Source organism: Octopus bimaculoides, chromosome 29 (assembly GCF_046866305.1).
Source record: "Octopus bimaculoides isolate indiv1 chromosome 29, ASM4686630v1, whole genome shotgun sequence".
Classification (NCBI taxonomy): domain Eukaryota; kingdom Metazoa; phylum Mollusca; class Cephalopoda; order Octopoda; family Octopodidae; genus Octopus; species Octopus bimaculoides.
The window spans coordinates 3,590,264-3,607,391 of NC_142956.1; the positions used below are offsets into that span (position 1 = coordinate 3,590,264).

At 37.2% G+C, this 17,128-nt stretch overlaps 2 protein-coding genes and 1 long non-coding RNA gene across 6 annotated transcripts in view; all 3 read right to left on the minus strand.

Moving 5' to 3' along the window:
- The window catches only part of LOC149130290 (uncharacterized), a 9,159-nt gene extending 8,048 nt beyond the window's left edge, over window positions 1–1,111 (minus strand). The window contains exon 1 of the long non-coding RNA XR_016238961.1: window positions 993–1,111. This is a non-coding gene — a long non-coding RNA (uncharacterized LOC149130290). The remainder of the gene's footprint in view (window positions 1–992) is intronic.
- Window positions 1,112–5,743: 4,632 nt separating this feature from the next.
- On the minus strand, window positions 5,744–15,549 carry LOC149130291 (receptor-interacting serine/threonine-protein kinase 1-like). Of its 2 annotated transcripts, none has more exons than XM_089345310.1 (5): window positions 15,465–15,549; window positions 11,956–12,006; window positions 9,551–9,622; window positions 7,272–7,343; window positions 5,744–6,203 (listed from the first exon to the last, which is right to left on the minus strand). In XM_089345310.1, exons 3-5 carry the CDS (start codon window positions 9,612–9,614, stop codon window positions 5,998–6,000), a joined length of 342 nt encoding a protein of 113 aa, XP_089201436.1. In that variant the 5' UTR covers window positions 9,615–9,622; window positions 11,956–12,006; window positions 15,465–15,549; the 3' UTR covers window positions 5,744–5,997. The 2 variants fall into 2 exon arrangements, with proteins under 2 accessions (XP_089201436.1, XP_089201435.1); XM_089345309.1 differs by lacking the exon at window positions 15,465–15,549 and adding an exon at window positions 13,240–13,327.
- A 1,084-nt stretch (window positions 15,550–16,633) lies between these two features.
- LOC106873773 (uncharacterized) overlaps window positions 16,634–17,128 on the minus strand; it is a 50,117-nt gene continuing 49,622 nt past the window's right edge. For all 3 annotated transcript variants that reach the window (XM_089345302.1, XM_089345301.1, XM_089345303.1), the window contains exon 8: window positions 16,634–16,709. The gene's annotated coding sequence lies outside the window, so the exon portion shown is untranslated. The remainder of the gene's footprint in view (window positions 16,710–17,128) is intronic.

The window sequence follows — 17,128 nt, forward strand, 5'->3', positions numbered from 1 at the left end:
AATATCTCTCTCCCGCACCTCCTATCCATTGCTACATTCTTTCTTTCTCTTTCTTTGTTTACATCATCTCCAGCGTGGCCACCACCACCAAAATCAGTCCACCCGTTTCCATACAAAAGTTTCATGTTTCTAAACCAATCTTTATTTATTTTGTCTACTTTTTTATATGGGGAAAAAATCCCATCCTTAATATATATATATATATATATATATATATATATATATATATATATATATATATATATATATATATATATACTGGAGTAAGCACATAGAATGTGCAACAAGGTGGGAAAAAAAGGAGTACTCAAATACAAGAAGTAGAGTAATATGGTTTATTTAAAAGCAGCAGAAATATAACAAAAAAACTGTTACTCGGAGTTTCACGTTCTCGTTCGTTGGACAGTTTTGTTAGAAATGGGAGAGTAATATGGGAGAGTCCCATTTCTAACAAAACTGTCCGATGAACGGGAACGTGAAACTCCGAGTAACACTTTTTTGTTATATTTCTGCTGCTTTTAAATAAAGTGTGTATATATATATATATATATATATAAATATATATATATATATATATATATATATATATATATATATATATATATATATATATATATATATATATATATATATATATGGTTATGGCTAGAATGTATTCTTGGTTAGAGATTATCCGAGAGCTAAACACCACCTAGGATTAAAACTCACTTCTAAAAATCAAGTGTTCACTTGAAATAGCGCAACAGGTAGACGTGGCCTCATTTCACCCACCAACCACCTAACCAGTGCAGTATGTAGTTGTAGTATATCCGGGACGATATATCTGAGGCTGCAATACTGTCAATTGCTCAGCAAAATGGGAGTGATGACAGCAACAATGACAACGCCAACAATATCACATACACATGCACAAAACACCATAAAGAGAACCGTGGTTAATTTTAGACGGGATGATTTTTGGTAAAATAACGAGAAGAGAATAATGGACACACCTGGGGTAAATTCATATCGTCATCTAATCCTGCCACACCCGAGTTGTCTGTCACGTTGTCAGTCACGTTGTCACCGTGATTTCATTCAATATAATACAGGTTTACACTCTGCTATTATATTTTGTTATGCAACAATCAATTTCGAATCTGTTTTTTTTTTAAATTTTGCGTGGCCGTTGATCGTTACCAACGTCGCCTCCCTGGCACTTGTGCCGGTGGCACGTGAAAATACATTCGAGCGAGATCGTTGCCAGTGCCGACGGACTGGCTCCTGTGCAGGTGGCACGTAATATACATCCCCCGGGCAGACAAAGTCATCGTACTGGGTGACTTTAATGCTAGAATGGGGAGGGATTTTAACACATGGACAGTAATTGGAAAGCATAGGGTGGGGAAGTGTAATAGTAATGGTATGCTTCTGTTGCAGATGTGCGAGGAGCTGCGTCTGTGTGTTACCAATACCATGTTTCAACAAAAGAATAAGTTTAAGACCACATGGATGCACCCTGCGTCTAAAGAATAGCATATTCTGGATTACATCCTTGTTAGGGTGTGTGACAGACGAGATGTGCGGTGTTGTTCGTGGGGCTGAGTGTTGGACTGACCACCGCCTGATATGCGCAAAAGTGAAATTAATCACAAAATGTAAAATCTGGGCTGCAGGGATTACCCTACCTCAAAGACTGAATGTTGCTCGTTTTAGGTGTAACAGTGTGAAGAGTACTTTACGAGAGGAAATGAATGTTGCAGATATTGGTGAGGATTGGCCGACCCTTAAAAAGTCATTTTATGATATAGGCAGGAAAGTTCTGGGATTGATACAAGATTGGTTTAAAGAAAATGATGAACATAATAGATGATTTATTGGCTGATAAAAGACATACTTTGTCACGCCATTTGTCAGCAAAGCCACAGGAGAGAGATGTGTTGCATAGGGAACTCAAGGATGTGAAATCACGTGTGAGGCGGAGGCTCTCTCAGGTGAGGGATACCTGGTGGAGTAAGAAGGCTGATGAGATACAGGCGGCATCGGATTCCAATAACTCAAAGCTGTTATATGGTCTCTTGTGAGAAGTTTATGGACCGACTTCTTCTCTGATGACACCACTTCGAAGCAGGGATGGTAAAGAACTTCTTCGTGATTCACAAGGAATTCTGCAAAGGTGGCGAGAACACTTTGATGAACTCTTGAATCAGCAGTCTGTAGTTAGTGAGGATGTTCTCAGTCTCATCCCTGAATAACCTGTGAGGGCGGCTCTTGTGGAACCACCAATGCTGGAAGAAGTTGCAGTGGCTGTCTCAAGGATGAATAATGGGAGGTCTCCGGGTTTGGATGGCATTCATGCAGAGTTGTTGCAGCATGGTGGTGAGAAACTTCTGCAGCAACTTCACTTCTTGTTTGGCAGGATATGGGATAGTGAATCTGTACCTGAGGACTGGAGAGATACAGTAACGGTGGTCTTATATAAGGGAAAGGGCAACAGGAATGATTGTGGTAACTACAGGGGAATATCATTGCTTTCTGTCGTGGGAAAAGTTTTATGCAGGGTACTTCTGGACCATCTGCTGAAACACGTTGCAGATTGTGTTCTTCCAGAAAGTCAATCTGGCTTTCGTGTGGGACGCGGCACTGCTGATGTGATCTTCTCAGCTAGACAGCTTCAGGAGAAGGGTGTGGAACAGGGTCTGGATTTATATCAGGTTTTTGTCAATCTGACAAAGGCCTTCGATACAGTTGATAGAAAAGCACTGTGGAAAGTCCTCCAGAAACTTGGTCGTCCTGAAAAGTTCCTTGCTGTGGTAAAGTCTTTTCATGACGACATGAAGGGTAGGGTTAATGTTAGAGGTAAAATGTCGGAGCCCATCTCAATACAAAATGGAGTGAAACAGGGGGATATTCTAGCACTGACCCTATTTGCCATATATTTTGCGATGGTTTTCTGTATTGCGTTCAGAAATTGCAGATGTGGTGTTTACATCCATTATCGAACCTCTGGCAGCATATTTAATATCAGGCGCTTTGCTGCAAAAACAAAGGTATTTACCAATATCATAAGAGACCTTTTGTATGCAGATGATTATGATCTAGCAATGCACACAGAGATTGATATGCAACGCATTTTGTATGCATTCTCTGATGCTTGCACTGCCTTAGGGATGACAGTCAGTCTCAAGAAATCTGCTGTCATGTACCAACCTGCCCCTGGTAAGCAGTACATTGAACCAAATATCTATGTGTATGGTAGAAGACTTGGTGTAGTCGATCAGTTTGTCTACCTGGGAAGCACTGTTAATAGATATGGCAATTTGGACAATGAAATTCCATACAGAATTAGGAAAGCAAGTGATGCTTTCGGAAGGCTAGAATGGCGTCTCTGGGGTCGGCGAGACATATGCAGGAAGACAAAGATAAAGGTGTACAAGGTGTGTGTACTCTCTTCTCTTCTTTATGCCTGCCAGACCTGGGTCACATATCCATACCACCTTAAACAACTGGAACGTTTCCATCAGATGTGTCTCAGACGGATCTGTGGCATTAAGTAGGAGGACCGCATCAGTGATCTTGAAATATTGGAAAACTCTCGGTGTGAAAGTGTAGAAGCTCTTGTGTTGAAGCAAAGGCTCAGATGGAGTGGTCATCTGGTCAGGATGAAGGATTCAAGGATGCCAAAACAACTCTTTTATGGAGAGTTAGCTAAAGGAGAACGACCTCCACATAAACCAAAAAAGAGATGTAAAGACTTGCTGATGGCTTCCTGATACATGGGCGGGCATAGCTATTGACCATAGAAGGTGGAGAAGGATTGAGCATGAGGGGACAGCTCAAAGGAAAATTAAACAGGAATGGTGGAATAATAGAGCAAAAGGGGTACAAGAAGCAGCTGATAGAAAGGATGCCAAGCGTTTCTACTCTTATGATATGGCCCCAAATCTTCCTCAGTAGCTCCAGTGAGAACAGCAAATGGACGTTTGCTTCTATTCATAAGTGTTGGGTAGAACAGTTTCCTGCACTTCTGAATAGACCATCATCTGCTGACATGAGGACGATAGAAAAAATTGAACACCTTCCAGTTATAGAAGAGATGGCATTAGAACCAACTCTAAACGACATTTATTTAGCTGTGAATAAGCTGAATAACAAATAAGTCTCCAGGGTCTGATGGAATCTGTGCAGAAGTCTTGAAATATGGGGGTGACAAAATGTTTGAACTCTTAAATATATTAATTTGTCACTGTTGGAGAACTGAGAAAGTGTCTCAAGAATGGATTGATGCCATTTTAGTCTCCTTGTATAAATCAGGGGCCAAAGGATCTGTGTGGTGATTTTCATGGGATTTCACCTTTGTCTGTCGTTGGAAAGGTACTTGCCCACATTTTGTTAGAACATTTAAATACCTTCGTAGTTCCAAATATAGTGTCTGAGTGTCAGTGTGTTTTTCGTTCCTCCAGGGGCACAGCTGATTGTATCTTTACTGGTGAGAAAGGATCTGACGACGTTGGGCCTCGCAGAAGGGATGACACCGGTCAGTTTGCTATACTTGAAAAGATTCGTCAAGCGAATTAAAATCGTGTGTTTCCCCCGCATCCCTTTTAAGTTGAGCGTACACAATCTTGTGGGCTCGTAGGTGCTGACGCAGCTGCACCGGTGCCACGTCAATGCACCCAGGTATACTCTGTAAAGTGGTTGGCGTTAGAATGGGTAACCAGCCGTAGAAACTGTATCAAGCCAGAAATGATGCCGGGACAGCAGCTCTTTCTGCTGGCCAAATGCTGTCAAACTGTCCAACCCATGCCTGTAGGAAAGGCGAACATTAAACGATAATGATAATGTTGATGACGAAAAATTCTTTAAGACAATGCCCCAGCCTGACCGCAGTCGAATGAAAAGAACAAATCCAGGATGACGCATTACAGCTAGAAAGAGGGAGAGAAAGAGAAAGAGAGAATCTTTTCATAGGTGAAAATGTAAAAACAATCAATATCCAAGGGACCCTGATGGGACCAAGAGGCATAATAATAGCAAACTTCTACTGAGTTTCTTCAATTTCAGGACTAATCTCTCCATGATAGGAAGACTGACAATGTACAAGGCGTAAACGATATTCAGAGGACGCCTCTGAAAATGGCTGGAGGTGAAAACAACTCAGTCTTTTGACCAGTTTTGCCTCGTAATTTCACCATTTGAGCAATTAAACAAAGAAAGAAAACTTGTAATGCAGGAATGTATATATCCATACTTTATCCATTTCAAATTTCAACTTGTTTTTTTCATCTCCTTCATTGTTAATTCAAGCTATTTGGCCTAAGATTAGTTTTAAAGATTTTCAGCACTGGATTTTGTATAAATTGACATTCATGTTCTACAAGGGGCTTGGCCCTCAAATTTTGGTGGGGCATGTCTTTGAAATCTTTTGGAGTTTACCCTAAAATTATACATGTGTTCTTTGTGCAAATAGAAGTATTACCATGAACACAATTTTGAGCCAGATCTTATTTTAGCATTCGTTGAGTTCATATGGAATGCTTGTAATATAATAATACTGATTGCAAGAAATAGAAACCATATATTTACTGACAATTGTGTCTGCAAGGAGGTTCTACTCGAAAACAAAATATGCTTTTAAGCAAGCTTTATAAAATGGATTTGCACATTTCCTTTTGTTAAGAAATCCACAAGATATTAAAACTGCTGAAATAACAATGGAGAAGTTTCGAGAGATACAGGGACTTACAACAACATCAACAACAAATGAAATTTCAAAGTTTATCTTTATTTCCAAAGGTTAATCTCTAAGAAAAAGGAGTCTCCATGTAGTAGACAAATTTGCTAGAATTAGTAGCCGAATCCTACTCAATTCACATCTTATCACCTTAAAGGATACGTTAGACAATGTGGTTTTAGGAAAGAGACAGGATGGTCCTGGACGGATGGCATTTGCGTGTAGGTCTCTGTTTGTCAAAGGTAGACTTGGGGCTGGACAACAGTGACAATTCACACAGAAATTCAGTTTACGTCTGATGATAGGTGTTCAAGAGCATCGAAACACTCCGTTTCAGTAAGAGCTTCCTTTAAAGTTCCAAGTGTACGTTTCGCTGGATCACAACTCTGAAACCATTTATGGAGCATCTGGAAAGTTTGTTCTACAACATCATAAGGGTTATTGTACTGGATAATATCCAATTGAACTTGTTTAATTCCTAATTCTCTTCCTGCAAAAAATACAATACAAAAAATAATTGCAACGATATGACCGATAGGTTGTTACGAATATAACAAAGAAATTATGTGATTAGAGGGATGAGAAATACTTAAGAAACATGGAAAATGGAAGACATCGATCTCTATTTCTAAAGATGTTGACAAAAAGATTTTTCAAAAAAAACACGCTGAAATAAATGATGGAAATGGAGAAAACACATTTTTAAAATAATTAATTGAATGTTAGACGAGGAAATTTCTGGTAAACAACAGGAAGGAGAAGTGTTTCTGTGGATGAGAGCCTCAAGAATCTATAAAGACCAACAGTTACATTAATTGATCCATCCATCCATCCATTTTCTCTGCCCTGTATTCAGAGGAGGGTTGCAGGGTTAGAGTCTTTAGGAACCTCCTTCATCGGGTCCTATCAGAAGCTTTTCTGAATCCATTCTCAAACATGACCAATTGAAACTATGGATTTTATCCAACAATCTAGTCTCGATCTACCCCTACGTCTCCTCTCAGTTAGCTCAGCTTGAAGAACCCGTCTTGTGATTCTTTTCTATGACATTCTAATCATGTGACTGTGTTACTGGATAATTGGTGGTTTCTGTTACATAACAGATATAATTAGAAGTGGTGGAGACTATACTGAAAGCATAGAAGCTGATCTGCAAACTTGTCCAGAGAGAGAGAGAGAGAGAGAGAGAGAGAGAGCTGTTGTGTCTATTTGCATTTAAGTGATTCTGTTTCCAGATGAAGTGCAGAGCGTTTGATGTGTAGATGTAAAGTGCAATATTGCATTGAATGTGGGAAAATGTATTAAAAACTCACATACATACATACATACATGCATACATACATACATATAATTTAGTTACCTGTTTCAAACGACAATATTAACTCTTGTGTATCTTCTAATTTATCTATTTTACCAGCCTCGGTGAAATTTCGGTAATATCTTTTGCTAACCATTCAATAGGAAATTAGGAATGGAACCTGTTCTCTGTCATTCTAACAAACAAAAATCTCAAGTGATGGCAAAATGTATAGAAATCAATTAAGTATTTTATACTCACCAACTTGCTGCCATTTAATCCCTAAGTTCTTTGCTACATTATGAAGATGCTTGTCACCCAGGTTTAGGGATTCTGAAATAAATATTTCCAAATTTTACACTTCATAGTATAATGTCTCTCTTCCTGTTAAATGGTCTTTATTTTATTACTGTAAGACATTCCTCTCATCAATGGTCAGCTGGTGACCACTATGGTTTTGGTCATTATTTTTATACTTTCTTTCCTGGTCCCATGGAATAGCTCAACACTTAGGTCCACAACTAAATAGACTAACCTTCCTAAACTGCTCTCTATTAAGACATCCTACATTCACCATCAAATAATGTAGCAATTATCTCATTTAATTATCACTTGATGAAACTGTTTCTCCTTAGTTTTGTCTTTCATTTCTTATATCTGTGCCAAATCTATTACATGGTATTGTTATGTCATCCATGGATACCTTCTTAGGTGATTTCACTTGAATCGTCCATCTCTCCTGATCAAAGGAACATCTCCATAACAGGCACAAACCAAATGACTTTTATTGTGCAATCTACAGCAATTCCGATTTCAAGACGATAGCAGTCTTTTGTGAAATATTTTGTCGCAAACTTCATATTGAAATTGTTTTAGCAGCTCCTCATCAGATTCATTGCATCCATCAACAATTGATTAGAGACATCAACTGCATCGCGGAAGGCCAAAAGCTTCGACCAGCTCAAGCCATAAGACATTCAAATCCCTTTTAATTTTCCTTTGTATCTTCTTTGTATCATCCCAGACTGAAAATCCATGTTCTACTTATAAGGGTTCCAGAGATGCCAGCCTTCTGCACACTTTCTCTCAGCCATTATTTTGTAGATATATATATCTGATCTCTTAGCAAGTACACCCATGTGAATCTTGCCATTTACATTCTAGACAAAAGAATGTCGATCGAACTGGACGATCGGTCCCGGATCAGCTTTGTTTGGTCAGTAAACTCATTCTACCTTGCACCAGTCATTAACCAGGCCACCTTTATACTCCAGCTCTCAACGTAGGAGGAAAAGCTTATACCATAATTGAGTACAATACTTGTACACGTTGTATGGCACACCATCACCCCCTGAAATATTTGATCCTTCGGTGTTTTTCAAACCATCCACAAGTGGGAACAGTTGATCCCGCTTTAGGGTCATTGTAGGTATTATCTATATGCTTGTTCAGTTCATTTTCAGTACATTTCTACCTGCCACCCTCAGCATCTGCAAACAGCCTCCTAGTAACCTGTAAGGGTTCTTAAGGGTTCTTTCAAAGCATCTGATATTTCTTTGTATAAATTAAAGGAGAGCGTTTAATATTCTTGTAGACATTACAAACTTTCTATTACTTTAGGCACAATAAATTGCACCCAGGACAATTTATAAAGTGGATGGTGTTAGGAAGAGCATACGACCTTCGAAAAGCTGGAATGTGTAAGTGAGATGTGTTCCTCAACTAAAGTGGGTGGGTGGTAACTCTGAATAAAAACTGATTTGATCACGGATGACACAGCCAATGCAGGGCAGCTTGAAAATCAGATGATAAAGGACGATATCATTTATTGTATTATATCTTGCAACAAGTATTTATCTTGAGGAAAGGGCGATAGAGAGAAAGAGAGAGAGAGAGAATGTGTAAGAGAGAGAGAGAGAATGTGTAAGAGAGAGAGAGAGAATGTGTAAGAGAGAGAGAGGGAGTGTGTGTGTGTGTGTGTGTGTGACAATGGTTGTCCAAGAATGAAACCAAAGTCTTCTACTTGGACAGACAATTTTTAATAAACAAAATGACAGATTTACTCTCAGTGCCAGGGTGGTCACTTGATAACACTGTTTTTTTTCTCTTAGCTTTGCCTTTTCTTTCTTATATCTAGGTCAGATCTATTATATGGTATTTTCATGCCATCTCTTTCATTGTAATTCTTCCAACTTATGAGAGACATCTGCTTAAAAAACAACAATAACAATTCCTCAATAAACATTAAAAATGTGAAACCTAATTAACTCACCTGTTTACACTTACATCATTAGTTCCGATGATCAAAAGACAAAATTAACTCTATTGAATTCTCTAATTTAAACATTATCACCAACAACAAAGATATCGATTTACCTTTCAGTAAATCGATATCTTTAATAGAAGTATTATACAGCTTAATCTTTCAATTGGAAAGTAGAAATGGAACTTGGTTTAAGTTGTTCTTTCATACACAATATTCCCAGGTGAAGTAAGTAACCCTTATAGAAATCAATTAGGGGCTGTTATTTGATACTCACCAACTTGCTGGTATGTGGACTGTACTGGCTGGGAATCAGTCTGTACACCCTTGTCCTCAAACATTAGAGACACTGAAAAAATATTTCCAAGTTTTACATTTAATAGTATTTATTATTAATAATCTATATTTTATTATTGTGAGATATTTCTACCATCAATGGTCAACTGGTGACCCCTATTCTTTGGCCATCATTTTTATGCTTTCTATCATGGTCACATTAATAGTACCAAATTTAGATCTACAACCAAATAGACTAACGTTCCTGAATCTTCGCTTTTTATCAAGACATCCTTAATTAATCTAACATTGTTGCAAATATTTCATTTAATTATCACCTGATAAGACTGTTTATCTCTTAGTTCTGTCTTTCGTTTCTTATATCTGTGTCAAATCTATGACACGTTATTGTCCTCCTGCCTCCAGACTTTACTAACCAACATTCAGCTTATCTTCTGCTTAGTTCCAATGTCAACAATGTTGTGCATCAAGGATCCTGCCAAGAACACATGACACACCACTTCAAGTAGGATCTGCTCTCTTTGTTAAATGTTGCCTCTGATAAGCTTTAATTTCAATTGCCTGTGTCACAGTTCACCAAAATGCCATCTGATTCAGGAAATACTTGAAGTCTCCTTTAAAAGTGAGCAATGATTAGTTCTAAGCAGGTGGAGCAGAAAATGGTAACAGGTGGTGTCCTAAACACTATACACTTGCACAAAACCTCATTAACTACATATAAGTAACTGTTCATCCATATATCATTGCAGTGGGAATATCTGAAATGGCACAAAAACAACTGGTTCTCAAGAATATAGGATATCTTTATAGATCAGTCAAAGTTTCTCCCCAGAGAGTGAAAACCCCGTTACCGGCAACTTTGAGGACACAAAATACACACCCTTGCAGAAGGCTTTAACTAACAGACATCTTTTTGATGTCGTTGTCACACTATCACAAAGAATATGTAACCATACTCACACCCCACTCCGCCACCACCACCACTACTTTACCACAATTATCACTAATGCTAATTAAGATCAATTTATAAAAAATATCCTGTTGTGTCTGGGGAGAGTCATTTTCTTACGAAATATAAAAGATATCACTATCATGGATTATAAAATATATCGAGTGAGTGTCACATAAATAAGCAGAAACGTTTCACAACATATTGTTTTCTATGGAATGAAGCCAACACACTGTCATGTGGACCTTACTAGGCTATAGAGGTGAATAGCCCCAGTTTGTGAGGATGTGGTCCTGTACACAAGTAAAACAATAGTAATTACAAAGAAGGTAAGAAAATGTAAAATGTAAGGTGAGGGTACAAGACGATGCTATGACAAAATAAGTTTACATCACACACACACACATACAAGTGATGAGTAATGGGAGTGAATGTAATCAACTGACCCCTTTCTCCAGACTTGCAGACATTAAATTAATGTTTGAAATTAATAATTTCATATAAAGTAAATCAGTCAACTGGCAGAATCGTTGGAGAAAATGCTTAACAGCATTTCTTGCGGTTTAATGTTCTGAGTTCAAATTCCACCTAAGTTGACTTTGCCTTTCATCCTCTCAGGGTGGAAAAAACAAGTACCAGTTAAGCCCTGGGTTTCCTTTAATTATCTTACACCCTGCCCTGAACTTGCTGGCCTTGAGTCAAGATTTAAAAGCAATATTGTTATACAGAGTTAATACCGTATAAGAATGGTACATATTGTGACCGGAGACGTTCTGGGTATCTTCTCTTCCTCAACAGGAGACAACATGTTACAACAAATATCTGGATAGCTAGCAACAACAACAACAATAATCTATCGGAAAACTTAGTCAGGAAATTAGGAGAAGAAAGAAACAAAATCTTTATCTTCAACTTACACAAAAACAACATATTTTTTAGTTCCCTGTTCGAAAAGATAATATCAACTCTATTGGATTTTCTAATTTATCCATTTTACAAACCATGCTAGACTCGATGTTATGAATTTTCACTAATATCTTTAATACAATTACTTTAGAGCTAACCTCTCAAATGAACGGAACCTGTTGTCAGTCATTCGGTCAAATAAAATAGCTCAGGTGAAGGTAAAATTTATAGAAATCGATTAGGTACAGTAAGAGAAGGCGCATAACTTAGAGGCTAAGGTGTTCGATTCAGGACATTAAGATTGTGGTTTCAATTCCTTGACTGGGCAACGCATGGTGTTCTTGAGCAAAACATTTCATTCCACATTGACCCAGACCACTCGGCTTGTGAAAATTAATAATCTCACAATGGGCTAGCTTTCAGCCCAGGGAGGAATATATATATGCCAAAGAAACCGGGACACCACACCCCTATACTCCTTATGAAGTAATGTTGACTAACATAATTAGGTACAGTTATTTTATACTTACCAACTGATTCTGCCAATATCTGGACTTCCCTCCTCGATGACTGTAAAACAACTGAAAAATATATTTCCAAATTTTTTAAGACTTTGTAGTAAAGTTTCTTTCTCCTTATTTATGATCTATATTTTATTGTTACGGGGGAGTATTGGTCAAATGGTGACCAATAGGCTTTTGGACAACATTTTGGTAATTTCTACAGCGTTAGCGAGTAATGTTTCAATATTGAGGCCCACAAAGGAATAGACTAAACCTTCTCTGTCTCTTAAGGCATCCAACAATTCATATAATTCTGTAATTATCTCATTTATCACCTGATATCAGATTTTCTCTTAGTTTTGTATTGTTTTTCATATATTTCACCTCTAGACTTCTCTAATCAACTTTCGTCTCATCTACTTAATTCCAATGTCAACCAAGTTGTGCATCGAAGATCCAGCTTCAAATACGACACACAACTTCAAGATAGATATATATATACACCTGCTCTCATTGTTATTGGTTACTGCTAGTAATCTTTAATTCAATTACCCACCTCACAGTTCTCCAGAATGCAATCAGATGTGGAGAAATATCTGAAGATATTTCAATGTCATTCATCCTTCTTAATAAAGCAGGTCGAACAGAAAGTGAGATTAGGTCGAACAGGAGGTGATGTCTGGTGTCCTAAATTAATACAATACATTCACAGAAAACCTCATTAACGACATAAAACTTGTCATCCACACATTATGGTTGTGAAAATATTTGAAACGGTTCAGAAGAACTGATTCTCAAGAATACTAATCTATACATCAATCAAAGTTTCCCCACCCTTTTGATGTCTCCTCTTTAATGTTGGTCCCTAAACCCTCAGTTGAGATTTTCTTATTGAATCTCCTACTTTATAAAGGCTCACTCTGATATTCATTTAAGTGTCGTTGTTTTTAATTACCAACTTCCAAATCTATTGATAAATCATTAATCACTCTAATCACTCACAATTAATAGTAAAACTTAAGCATTTACTTACAGAACCTTGGAGATTTATTGATATTTAGTCACCATTTATAATTCAGTATTCTTTATTATTCTTATGTTGCAGAAAGTAACCATCTTGAAGTGTGACAAGTCTTCTAATTGGACAAGGACAATGTTTAGCGGGTGTAATGAGAGATATAATATCACAGAGACACCTGGAACATCTTTTATCAAAAGTCTGCTTGATTAAGGCAGAACTGGATATGAAGTACAATATTCCATGCCATAAAGTCTTTGAGACAAACAGACAGATGATTATAATATTCTTACCCAAACTAGTTTTGCCTGTTATATTCTGTCCACACACAGGACATCATTTTGGTATCTTTCGGGGACAGCATTTCTTACACAGCAAAAGATGTTTACATGGAACGAACTTCTCTGTGGCCACTTCATCTTCACAAAACACACATCTGAGGAAGAAAAATATAAACATTCGTTTATAACAAATATTAATTTGTGTACATATTTACAGTACAAAATATTATGAGACACTACAATTAAACAATTGCATACAGGGAAATTTATGCGTTTATAAGTGTTATGCAGACATATACATACACACATATATATCAACACAAATATTAATAAACATATGTCTTGAGGCTCTGATATACCACGAAAACTGAATTATACACAGTGTGCTACATATATTCCATAAATATAATTCACTTTTAATGCATATTCTATTTCTTCTGAAGAAATATATATATGAACCAAGGTTTGTTTTTTAAATATACATTCATTATATGTGTATATATAAAACACTTTATTGTATCCAATCTGTTTAACAAGTAAGTGCTCAATACTTATTCATTTGGTTTTGAAGTGTATGGATGGACAGATAGGATACAATTATTATAGCTTCATGTAAGGTGGACCTATGTAACGAAACAGATCTCTGTTCTAAAATAGAACAATGGCATGAGAATTATATATGATACGTGTGTACAAAAGCCCTGAAAATTAGTTGATGATTTGAATGCAGTAAATGTTTCTATCTACCATCAATGTACCTCAAACCTCTTGACGATCTCAAGCCAATAAAAGGTACATAATGTTTCTGCGATTGAAGGACTGTGGGAAATGGTTCAACTACCAAATTGACCCTATATATACCCTACTGAACCTTATATATACCCTACTGAATCTAAATTTACCTTATATTGTGCCTGTAACGGTGTGAAATTGCTAGCCACCTTATTATTACCTGATTAATATCATCAATAATGGTAATAATACTTTTTAATTTAAATTTATTCTTACTCATGATAGTTTTCTTTTAAACAGAGCGGGGCTTTTAAAGTAAGAAACGCACACGAGCTAATGTTAGGGAATATTTTTAAAATAGATGTTCAAATGTTATTTTCAACTGAAGATCACAGAGTATGTTTGTCATGCAAAGCGTGAAATCAATTGATAATGAAATATACGATACATACTTTTGTATTCAACGCAAATATATGCCTTGTAAATGGTTGACAGTTGCAATAGAGACATTAGTCTCTCTCTATCCCCTTTCAACATAATTATATATGAAGATACAGTAGAACAATTAACAACATAATAAAAATAAGTTTTATTCTTGGATGATGCTTGGTTTTACAAATCCTGTGTCATTCAGCTTAGCAGCCGCTGATTCAGTTGTCATCGGAATTGGAAGGTAAAGAGCTTCCTTGATGCATGCCAGAGGAGCAAGTAGCTATCACATCGATGGCATCGTGGTGAAGAGTGCTTCGTTGAGGAGCGAGGTGTTGTCACGTCGAAGGTCTCTCACTCAACTGAGTTATAAAACGAAAGTAACTCTTTAACTACTAGTTTTACTATGCATGCGCACTCGAGGGGCTTCCGGGAAAGCAAGTCCCTCGCGCATGCGCAGATAGTACTTCCTCAATGGCAGCTATAATTTCGCGCCACTACAGCCTATTTCTCATATGTTCATTGCATTGCTCGCGTGTATCTTTATCGTGAGTTTATGGTGGATTTTGGAACCTTGGCTCTGATTTTATCAAGTGGTATCATATCTACTGAATCTATATACTGTTTGTATGTATTTGTAGATGTTTTTTTCTCAAGATAGCTTACATGATGAGGACTGATAGGGGCAGAGAAGAGACAGGAAAAAATGTTGGTAGACTTCTAAGTAACAATTTCAAAATGTTTTCATTCCCTTCATTATCTAGTTCTACATTTTCCCATTGTTTACAAATCTTTAAAATTGGGAAGTAAGGAGGGGGGTAGGTGGGGTGGACAGTGGGGTATAACTGTCAACACAACCAATCATTTGAAAGTAATCAAAATAATGTGCTTTCTTTGATCACCTAACAATTGGATTTTGTTTATTGTTCTTCTTACTATTGTTGTGTGTTCTTTTATCAAGACACTGAGACAATATAATGTATTGGTAGAATTAAAACAAGGCAAACATATAAACATGATTATATACGAAATAGAAAGTGAATTGGTTTATCTTGTCATTGCCAATGAATACTTACTCTAATGGGAATAGTATCCTTAAATTCTCTTTCAAATCTGCTTTTTGAAGGAGGTCCAATGGAGTTAAACAGTCTATGTTTCTATAGTGAAAGTCGGCTCCCTGTCGAGCTAAATAATTAGCAATCACCACACCAGAGAGCCTTTTTTCCGTTCCCAGTTTAAGTTCAGTGCAGCACTACAAATGGTGAAATATAAAATGATGAATACATTATTGCACAAATACACATTATTGATGTCCCAAATTACACAACGTCTCAACTACTTCATCTAGCTTCATATAGCTTGTTTATCCAGTGATTAAACTAATTACACAACGTTGTGTTTCTACATCATCTCTAGCTGAGTCCATTTCTCATTATTATTTGTCTTTGCTTTACTTTCTACGTTAAGACAATATTTATGATCATTATATTGAACAAAACATACATTATTGTTTAACATTAAGTTCAATGATATTTAATGAGTATTTACTTGCCAATCACAATACAAAATCTATGTATCTAAAATTCTGTGTCCCTCTATCTGTCTGTCTGTTCCCAATGCATTCTCAAATGGCTCAACCAAATCAAATCAAATTTTACGTGGTAATAGTATCAAATCCCATGTCAACATGTAATTTTTTCTTCTTGATTTATTTAAAACAATACAATGACACTGGTTCGCTATTGTGGTATGACGTCAGTGACTGGGGAGCTGATTGGAAGGGCGAGTTCACCGGAAGAGGAAGAAGGGCAGAGGGAGCCTCAATCGGGATTCGTGCCCTTTTTTTTTCGAACGGGGTCGTGGTCAGGAGAGGACGTGCTAAGCGACGGTCTAAGTTTGAGAGAAGCAGCTGCTATTCCTAGTGTTCTTCAGGTCGGGGCAAGCTTCGAGGATCGGATACCGCAAAAGACAGACGAAAGGAAAACTGAGGTAAGGCGTTTACATCTACTCGCAAGTATACACCACAGCTATTACATGTCAAAAGTGAAAGAAGGGGTTCTCATTATTTTGTCTAACCCCTGAATACATTCACAAGCAATTTTAAAACTTACCTTATCTAAAAGAGCAATGTGTTCCTCCTCGGAATGAAATGCATTTCTTTTAATAGCGAGGTGCAGACAATTATTGCCTTCATTATCGACAGCATTTATCTTTGCACCCCTGGTTATCAATTTGTGCATTATTCCGAGGTGCCCTTGAACGACAGCTTCAAGCAATGGTGTCCTGTTATCATCGTTTTTGATTTCTAATTTCAATGACTCCTTTGTGAAGGTAAAAAAGTAAATGAAAATAAGGATGGATATTAATATATCATTACTGTCTTCTACTGGATTACAAGATCAAACTTAGAAAATTACTATTTGTAAATCTCACAATGAGAGATATTCCGCAACTGTACTTTGGGGTAAAGATTATTTGCCGACATAACATGGCAGTCCTGGTTTAGGACGAATGTTGCTGTAATTTAGCCCTAGGAGACATCGTCTCCAGCTGGCTGTATGACACGATCTGTGTCCTTATATTTTCAAACAAGGGAATCTAGCACCCCCACTCAGCTCAAACAATAATCATGATACACAGATATTGTTTTGAGCCGAGTGGGGGTGCTAGATTCCCTTGTTCGAAAATATAAGGACACAGGTCGTGTCGTACAGCCAGCTGGAGACGATGCCTCCTGGGG